This window comes from Nothoprocta perdicaria, unplaced genomic scaffold, assembly GCF_003342845.1.
Source record: "Nothoprocta perdicaria isolate Ctin4 unplaced genomic scaffold, notPer1 scaffold_311, whole genome shotgun sequence".
Classification (NCBI taxonomy): domain Eukaryota; kingdom Metazoa; phylum Chordata; class Aves; order Tinamiformes; family Tinamidae; genus Nothoprocta; species Nothoprocta perdicaria.
The window spans coordinates 404,125-414,025 of NW_020455546.1; the positions used below are offsets into that span (position 1 = coordinate 404,125).

General features: G+C 41.2%; 1 protein-coding gene across 1 annotated transcript in view; it reads left to right on the forward strand.

The window, feature by feature from the left end:
* The window catches only part of IPO5 (importin 5), a 33,552-nt gene extending 24,112 nt beyond the window's left edge, over positions 1 to 9,440 (forward strand). Inside the window, exons 19-25 of the mRNA XM_026042702.1 lie at positions 49 to 160; positions 523 to 578; positions 2,777 to 2,899; positions 3,542 to 3,761; positions 5,484 to 5,712; positions 6,644 to 6,785; positions 8,732 to 9,440. Of these exons, the coding sequence (XP_025898487.1) occupies positions 49 to 160; positions 523 to 578; positions 2,777 to 2,899; positions 3,542 to 3,761; positions 5,484 to 5,712; positions 6,644 to 6,785; positions 8,732 to 8,818 (969 nt within the window). The 3' untranslated portion in view covers positions 8,819 to 9,440. The remainder of the gene's footprint in view (positions 1 to 48; positions 161 to 522; positions 579 to 2,776; positions 2,900 to 3,541; positions 3,762 to 5,483; positions 5,713 to 6,643; positions 6,786 to 8,731) is intronic.
* Positions 9,441 to 9,901: the final 461 nt, after the last annotated feature.

Genomic DNA, 9,901 nt, shown 5'->3' on the forward strand with positions numbered 1-9,901 from the left:
TGACTCCTTGTTTAACTTCATACTGAAAAAATACCTTTGTTTCACTAGTGCATTGAAGTAATGGGAGATGGCTGCCTCAATAATGAACACTTTGAAGAACTTGGAGGGATATTGAAAGGAAAATTAGAAGAGCACTTTAAAAATCAAGAATTAAGACAAGGTAAGTTGTCCTGAATTCGTGTTAATGTGTGATAGAGGCAGTTCTTAAAGTAGAACTTACCTGGCATCCTGGCACTTGTACAATCTGAACTCTGCAGCAGTGGTGGTCTTACCTGTATGCACTTCCCTGTCCTTGTGGTGCATTTACTTCTATTGCTGGTTTCTCATGCTGTTTCATATACTGTCAGTCTGAAATATAGGGKTTTTTTTGTGAAAGCTCTTTAAAGCTTATTTAAGGACTAGAAACCCTTGTTATACCTTCAGATATTATGTTCCCTCTTTCAGTGTTCTTTTTGCCCTTCGCAGGCCTCTTGCACACTTGTAACAGTATTAAAATGGTCTAATATTTGGTTTTTAATTTAGTGAAAAGACAAGATGAAGATTATGATGAACAAGTTGAAGAGTCATTACAAGATGAGGTAAGTTGATTTGGGAATTTTTTCTTTTCTACCATAGAGTATCAGGATAGAAGTAAATAGCACAAATATGACACACTGTTTAAAGCATAGCACATATTCTCATAATTATTTTTAGCAGGGAAAGTGTACTGTTGGCATATTCCTTCAAAACTTTCAATGAGAATTGTCCATTTGGGTCACACTTGCATATGTGAATTAGAAAATACAAGAGGAGTCTTTGTCCAGTGTGTGGAAAGTAGTTGTTCAGAATAAAGCTTTTCATTTTCTTCCTGCTCTCAAACAAGATAAACTTGTTTTAAGCAGTCTGCTGATGAATTCTRTATCAACAGTGTCTGTAATGCTATTGATATCCAAAGCCCATCTTGCAGACTTGTTTCTTTTCCTTTGTGCTTTTATAGGCTGGGTTTGCTTTTAAATTTTGAGCATACCCCTCATGCCTGCGCCTCTGACATGTTAAATCATGAGCCTCTCTCCAAAAAGACCCAACAAGTTAGCACTGGGGAAGGACAGCAGGATGAATAGCTGTGCAAAATGTGCTTCCTTCCAAGAGGATCCCAATATGACAGGCCTGCTAAGGTGCATCCCCTGACCTCCTAATTTGAGGTGGAGGTGGCTGAAGAGGAGATACAATTGTTCTATTAAATCTCCCTTGTTATGAACAACATAATTAAAAATGATAATTCACTGCTGCTTGTAAGAAATGGATGCTACCCAGTAAAATTTATTAGGAAGTATTTGTGCTACACAATACAAAATTTTTCAAGTTWATCCACGTGAGTTTAACCTGTCCTTGGTTCTAGATTGCATCTGAGCAGATCATGTATCCCTATGGAAATATTTTCTTAAAGGAAAGTATAGCTCTTACGCCCCTTTCAGGAATATTGGCCAACATTCAGAACTGTTGTGTTCTGACATCTGCGTACACCTTGTGATCAAGTGATTATAAATATTAAGTGATGTTAATATATCAAGTGATATATTAAGTGTGTGTGTATATATATTATTGCATTGCTAGATAACTATATATATTATTGCATTGCTAGATAACTATATATATCAAGTGAATAAATACCAAGTGATAATAAAATTTGAATCTTGCTCAAACACCACTTCTAATTTTCTGTGTTGTGAGTGAACAAAATGATCAGCAGAAACTATTCAGTATTCTTAGAAACAGTAGAAGAGACTGTTTGGAAATAATCCTTTTCATGTATTGTTTTACATTGGTAAGGCATAAAAAAAACTAGCAAAAAAGAGTACTTCYACACAAGCTGTATCTATGCTCTGCGTAGATCCAAGTAATTTCTTTAAATGCTTTTACCCACATTTGATCTCAGTGATTTCACTAAGTTACCAGGCCCAGCCCTCCTTTAAGTAGTTGCTGTACTGGCCATTAGGAATTGCATACCAAGCCAGATGGGCAGCCTGGTCTAATGTAGCAGCATTGTGGGCATTTTTATTTGTTTTCTGTTTTCATTTGCCTGTATTTTCCAGAAGTACTGCTCAAATTATACCTTGGCAGTGCAGCAGTTTTCTAAACTGCAAGGATTTAAATCACCTGGGGTGGTATTGTGCCCTTCGTGCTAGAAATATGTTCTGCTTTCTCACTGGAGAAGTGTTTTCTCAACACGAGCAGCTCCAGGGACCAACTTTCATTCTTYATTTGCAAGTATAATGTATTGGTAGCTGAATCTGAGCTCGAGATCTTTGCTTCCCCAATTTAATGCATCAGTGTAAATGCGTCAAGGTAATGCATCAAAGTAAAAGATGAAGCTGAGGGATAAAGGGAAACAATTAATATTCCTTACTTTTTGTCACAGCCTTCTATCACAAAGGCAGCTTGGTCATTTACTGTAACAAGCTGTTATTGAGAAGTATCTGTAAGCTCCAGGAAAGGGTCTTCTGCCTTCCCTTCTGCAAAGGGATGCACTGAAGCAGGAAATCTGCACAAGACAATGTTTGCCATTAATAAAATGTGTCCTCAGACAAACCTTTTAGTCCATGATTGAGCACTTTATAAATAGCAATCAACTTTACACACTATACCTAGAATTGAAAAACAGTGAATTTAAGATTTTTTTTTTAAAGACCAAAGAAATAAAAGTTTGTCGTTAATTTAGAGACTTGAGCATTTCATGTGACTTTCGTTATTTTAAAGGCTGTTTGTCTCAATGTGAGTTGCATTCTTTTCCCATCAGGATGATAGTGACGTTTATATTTTGACTAAAGTGTCAGACATTTTGCACTCGATATTCAGCAGTTATAAGGAGAAGGTGTTACCGTGGTTTGAAAGGCTATTACCACTAATTGTCAACCTAATTGTAAGTACTTCGGATTCTTTTCATTTGGCTTTGATTTGTTCYGATATGTGATAGGGCTTCCCTGCTGGATTCTCAGAGAACTTGGTAGACAAAATAGAGGAATCATTGTTGTCCTAAAAAGAGGCATTTCAAAGCTTTTTTGTGGGTCTGATGTGCGTCATGCAGGCTGTTACCTGATGCTTTTTGAACAACTGCAGTGCTGTGCTCGTTGTGCCTTTTGTGTTACAAAATCAACAGAATCATTGGCACAACAAAACGACAATTTTGAGAAATTTACTTTGCCTTGGGAGTATCTGGGCCTCTCCAAAGGAGATTTCAAGAAGAGGGCCAGAAATATGTGACAGATGAGTGGGAAAATAACTGTATGAAATGGGTAACTGAGCATGACATAGATGTAAAACATTTAGCCTAAAGCCCCTACCCTCTTAGATCCGATATTCGCCCTGATTTCATTTTGTTTATTGCATTGCTGCTAGTATCATTATAACAACTGTACTGTCGATAAGACTGAGCTTCATCTGTGAAGAACTAGATAACAATCCTAGACTACTGCTGCAATGAGCTTGTCTTGCTGGCAGAGTCACTGACTGTGCGAAAGGAGCGACTCCCCGGTGGCTGACATGTTGTCTGTTTCTGACGCAGTGTCCACATAGGCCGTGGCCAGATAGGCAGTGGGGCTTATGCATTTTTGATGACATTGTAGAGCACTGCAGTCCCTCCTCATTCAAATACGCCGAGTACTTCCTGAGGCCCATGCTGCAGTCCGTCTGYGACAACAGCCCCGAGGTGCGGCAGGCGGCCGCCTACGGCGTGGGGGTCATGGCCCAGTTTGGCGGCGACAGCTACCGCCCCTTCTGCACAGGTAGGTGCGTGCGCCACAAAGGCCTCTCCTGGCCGCCAGGGAGGCCCTGACCTCCTCAGCCACCGAGGAGGCCGCCTCAATCCGCCACTTCTGTGGGCGGGAAGCGCAGCCCCATCTTGTGGGGATRTTGGGGGCAGCCCTGTGAGGAAACCTGCCTCCTCGGGCGGCCGGGCTGTCCTGTTACMCACCCCATAAAATGGTCCGCTTCCAGCCGGGGCTTAATCGTGTTTTYCCGTGGCCGCCAAACTCTTCAAAAGCCAAATTCAATAAAGCTAACGTACTAAGTGTCACTGTCACGGAATCCCAGAACGGTTGAGGTTGGAAGGGACCCCTAGAGATCATCCAGTCCAACCCTCCTGCTCCAGCAGGGACACCCAGAGCACGGGGCACAGGGCGGCATCCAGGCGGCTTGGGAAGATCTCCAGAGAAGGAGACTCCACAGCCTCCCTGGGCAGCCTGTGCCAGGGCTCTGGCACCCTCACAGGAAAGAGGTTCCTCCTCACATGGAGATGGRACTGCCTGTGTTACAGCTTGTATCCATTGCCCCTTGTCCTGTCACTGGCCACCACTGAGAAGAGCTTGGCCCCTTCCTCCCTGCATTCCCCCTTCATGAACTTATACATGTTGATCAGATCCCCTCTCAGCCTTCTCTTCTCCAAGCTAAGCAATGTGCTTAGCTATGTCCAAGCTATGTGCTGCTTAACTGCAAAGCTACTGCTTGCTCAAAATGTGGTAGGGTGAGACCTTGCGCTTAACTCTGAAACGTGCTTTCTATATGATTTCACAGCCTTTCATCCTTGCTGCTCTAGGAATTTTACAGTCCTAGGATTTTATTTTAACAAAAGATTGCAGGAACCATTTTTTCCCCACTTCTAGAGTGGGTAGAAATCTAGAAATCTGAAATATAGAGTAGATTTCAGATCTGAAATCTAGAGTAGATTTCAGAAGTGCTTCTGAAATCACCATGGATATTAGTAACTAAAAGCGTGATACTAACGTTCATTAGAGGAGTATGTGTGTGTGTATAGTTGCCTGCATGACCTTAAAAATTGCTTCCAATCTAGAGAGAAAACRGATGTTTTTCTTAGCTGTTTCTATTTCTACCATCTAAACCATGCCAGGTGGGGTGATTAGACTGACCCCCATGAATCTATCCTAGTGCATCTAAACGGGGTGGGTGGGTGTGTACATTATACTTAACTGTGTGTATAAGTAAGGGATATATGGCAGGCATACACACTACGGGCATGAGTTGCAGACTGAATTTGTGAAAGTTGCTGCATTCCTGCTTTTTATCCCCCGTATTTATAGACCTTGTGAGATTACAATGATAATGTCTTTCTACACTTTTTTACTAAAAACTACAATGTCTTTTATGCTACAGATTGCATAATGGCAATGAGAAGATACAGGCAGGGTTTTTTTCCTCACAGTATTTATAAAGCAAACCCAAACTTCAGTAGCAGCTACTTTCTTGTGTTGCCTTGCAAAGCTGTATCTATCTGTGCGTCTTTCAGATGATAATTGTTCACTAGGGGAAAAAAACATTAAAGCTACAAAACTTGGGGACATACAGATTAGTGTAATTTTGATGCTTAGGTCACAAAAACAAAACAACTAAATTCATTATCTGTCTTTAATACAGTGTTTTCATGTGCAGTTTGTGGTGCTAATATAACTTTGTTGCCCATTAAATTCTACTTTTGTCTTGTTTGCAATTAGAGGCGCTTCCACTGCTGGTGCGAGTTATTCAGTCCCCAGATGCCAAAACCAAAGAGAACGTCAACGCGACAGAGAACTGCATTTCAGCTGTAGGAAAGATCATGAAATTCAAGCCTGACTGTGTAAATGTTGAGGAAGTCCTACCGCACTGGTTATCATGGCTTCCCCTCCACGAAGATAAAGAGGAAGCTGTTCACACTTTCAATTATCTGTGTGATTTAATTGAGAGGTAACGTGAAGCAGAATGCCTGTTAATGCAGAAAATAAGCCTGTTTGCAGGCTGGTGTTTTCTTTCCTCATGCATTAACTTTCCCAAATGGAGAAACTTCCAGGTTAATCTGCATGTGCTGTAGAGGGGATAATTTGGCACAGCAAAACTGACCCTTCCACCGTGTTACTGCTGTTTATAAGCAGCCACAGTTATGGTCCTATATGGCTTCAAAAATTGGCCTATGACTTYGTGTTTGTGGTGGCAGAGGGTCAGCTGGGAATTTAGGAAGGAAAATGGAGGAAACTTTTTGTGCCACTCCTTGTGTACCCGTGGAGACCTGAACTGCAGCGGGCAGCCCTGCTTTGCAGGGCACCTCCTGGCCCTGCCAGGCTGTGGTGGCAGCCCCTGTGCCCAGCAGGGGCTGGTGACGGGACTGGAGGGAGATCACGTTTCCCAGCAGGTTCCTCCTGGCTGCCAGCCCTGCTCTGCTGCAGCACTTGGCTGGCAGGAGCTATTTCCTCGTGGTGTCAGCAATGTGCTGGCAGGGATGCTCCCTAAAGCGAGTAAAACCACCTCCTGTGTYCCCTATAGCTTTCAGGGTGAGGGAGAGTGAGGGAATTTGGTCGTTTTAGGCAAGATGTTTCTGTCACACTCCTTACAGTTCTGTCTGCAGGGGACTCAGTAATTCTCCAGGGGACRCAATTTCTTGCTGGTAAAGTATAGCTGACAAAATACTTGGCTGGTTAGCTGTTTAATGGCCAAGGAAATGCTCTTCCAGCAAGCAGGAAAGCTACAGGTACTTATGGATGAAAGTTGCCCATAAAACTCAGATATAAATAAACAACTTTGAGAATAAGATGCTTAAAAATCACTCAGTCTACCTGTAAAGTACTTGCTTTGTTTGGGTGAAACAATGTTTTATTTGAAATGTATGTTTTGATTTTAACAGCAACAACCCAGTTATCCTCGGGCCCAACAACTCCAATCTTCCCAGGATATTYGGGATAATTGCGGATGGTGAAATCCATGAAGCTATCAAGCATGAAGACCCCTGCACCAAGCGGTTGGCTAATGTTGTTCGCCAAGTGCAGGTAAACACACACTTAGCAGCTGCCCAGGGAACAGCTGGACGYAGCTGAATTGTCACAGCAGGGCTGACACCACCTTGTCCTTAGCAAGGATGCCTCAGTGAATGGTGCCTCTCTTGCAGATGCTTGGATACATATTGAACAGTTACTGATACAATTTGGCCATATTTTAATGGAAATAAAGCCCATCTCTTTCTAAATTTCTTAAAAGCTGATGAATTGATCAGCTTTTGAGTTTGGCTTATAGGGTTTGGAGCAGCAACTGTTCTGTCACTGTCCGTTCCATTTGGCATGGTGTCCCAAAACTCAAGTTCGAGTGTCACAAGTCCAGCATTTTTGGAAATGCTTCATTTGGATTAGAGTGACAGCCTGCAAGATGTGTTATTTCTGGTACAAAATGGAATTATTGTTAAAACTCTTTAAGAAAAGGCCTAAAAGGAAATAGAACCAAGCAAAATTTCAAAGCAAAACATTTTTAGAAGAGGCTCATTTAGATGAAGGTTGGCAGATAGGAATCTGCTACTSGTTTTCTATAGCTAAAATCTAGTTATGAAACATTTATTAATCTATGTTTTTATCTTTGTTCAATATCTTAAATGCTCAAAGGGAGTTGCTTTTCACTGATGCAATGACCCTGTGCAAGTCTAGATGAGCTGCAGATGGAGAAAAAGCTCTYGTTTTGGCCAGGGTGGATGTGTGGATGACTGAAGTGATACTCCTGCCACGGTCAATTTACTTCAGATTGTGGGGGAATCTTAAAGGTCTATTATTATTTTTATGGAGTTTTAGTTTATTGGTCTTAAATCTCTCCACACAAAGTAATTTGACTTCAGTAAAGCACTGTTAGTCTATCAGGGAAGGCACTTGGAAGTCACTAGCAGTTGTCTGAGACCTGGGAAGAAAATAACAGGGAAAGACATTTTTTTTGCAGTGATCTGAGGAAGCTGTTCCACTGCCAGCATCTCTTCTGAGTAACAGTATGGCCATAGCTGGAATTAAATATGAACTTCTTCTTTTCCTCATGCTGAAGTATTCCTAGAGCAGAAACAGCATTTCAGAGGCTGGGCCAGTTTAAATACTGGAATTAAATTCTTAAATTAAATTAAATTCTTTAATTCTGCGGTATTCCATTACCTGTTGATCATCAAAAAAGCCTAAACTCATTAAAAACTTTATGGAATTCTCATTACAATTGTGAGCCSTTTTTTCTTTAATGTAATTACTCTTAAAAATTCCTGTAAAAAAAGTTACAAGCATCATAATTAAGCTGAAGACAGAATATATCAAATTTAATAAACCAAACAATATTATAGAATGGATTCGAGGTGCACACCAATCACACAGGCCACTCGAATGCCCTAAAGCCTTGTAATACTTTGCTCTCACTGTCATTCTAAGGCAAGATGCCAGCTACTCCCTAATTCTGTTGAATACACAGAATTTGCAGGGGTTTATTTTTTCTTTTTAACTTTSGGTATATTTTGATATTATTAGAACCAGTCTTTTTGATGGTGACTTTAAAAGCTAGCATTTCAGCAGAGGGCTGTGGACACCCAAATGAGGTATCGTGAGGGAGGAGGCAGTGTAGATTTTGCATTTCCCAAGATAAAGGCTGTATACACGTTTGTCTCTGAGTGGTAATTTACCATTCTTCTCACTCAATGAAGAGTCAAATTTATTCTGAGTTGACCCACTGAGTTAYGGAGAGTTTGGAGAAACTCTATGAAACTCTAATGATTTTGGTTCAGTCTAACCAAAGCTTGCTTGCACCTAACATTTTAGAGCATCTCTAACTGAAGCTGTGTGGGATCTTGTATAACCTGCAGCCTTAAGTCTCTTCTCTCAGAAATGAGCCTGCTAGCTGCTGAACTTTGTCAAACGTGGGGATTTCATGTGTGCCGTAGGAGCTTGTCAGCCTGTGTAAACACAACTTCTCGCTTGTTTTCTAGACCTCTGGAGGCCTGTGGACAGAATGCATATCACAGCTCAATGCAGATCAACAGGCAGCCATACAGGAGCTCCTGAACTCTGCTTGAAGGGCCTTAATTATCATCTGCAAGAAAACTAACTCCAAATAAACGTTTACCCTATTGTTTAGGTTTCTTTGTTTCTTTCTTGAGTCAAGCGGAGCTGTAGTGCGCGTAGGCCGCTGTTCTGCACCCTGCAGGCAGTGGCAGCAGGAAGAAGTGCTCTCTCAGAAGGGTGTTTGCATCGGTTTCTATCCCACAACACTGAAGAAGTTTCCTGTAGACCCTACAGTAGCACTGAAGAGTATTTTTCTAACGGTATAAGCCATCCATACGATGGCGGAAGGGAAACAAGTTGAATTTTCTCATTAGACATAATGAATTAAGAAACAGCTTTAAGACCTTGTATTCAGTCGTAGATGTATGTTATAACAGATTAAAGGAAAAGAAACCCTCTACATCTAGTGTTAATTGTATTAATTGGAGTGTGAATCTCTGTAGGGTAGAATGTGTCCTTCTGCCCAGCAAGTTAGTAGATCAAAAGATGAAAAACTGAAGACAAAAACATCAAGCATGAAGACCTCATTGATGGCACTTCCAGATTCCCCAAAACAACTTGTACAGTGACTCAATGAGGAAAGCTGTCCAGCTTCCAGCCCTTGAATGTGAAGTCTCTTTGGCATGTCTGACAGTATCTCATTCACTCCTCAATAAATGACATTGAAACACAAGAAGCTTGTGTAGAAGTCCAGTGATGTGTGGTTTTTTTAATTTCTTCTTGTGAAAAGATGCAAGTAACAAACTAGACGACCCGTCATTTTCTGTTTGAAACTTTGTATGTTGCTGCCTGTTACAGACTTGATGCATTTCTGTTTCCTGACTTTCTAACTCTCTTTTCAGCCAAATGTGTACAGCYGAAATTCAAAGGCATTCCTCTTACGAGAGTAAATTTACATATCTTGACTTAGAACTGCTTTTTAATGTTCCGAKGCATTTGCATTTCATAACTTGAGTATGTAGCCTTGCTCCAGCTGCACGTGTGCAACGCATCTGGCAGCCAGTGATAACATTATAGCAGTCTGTGTGTTGTTAAAAAGCAGATATAATTGACAACTTGACCTGAGAAAATTAAAGCTCTTTCAGGTGTAAGTG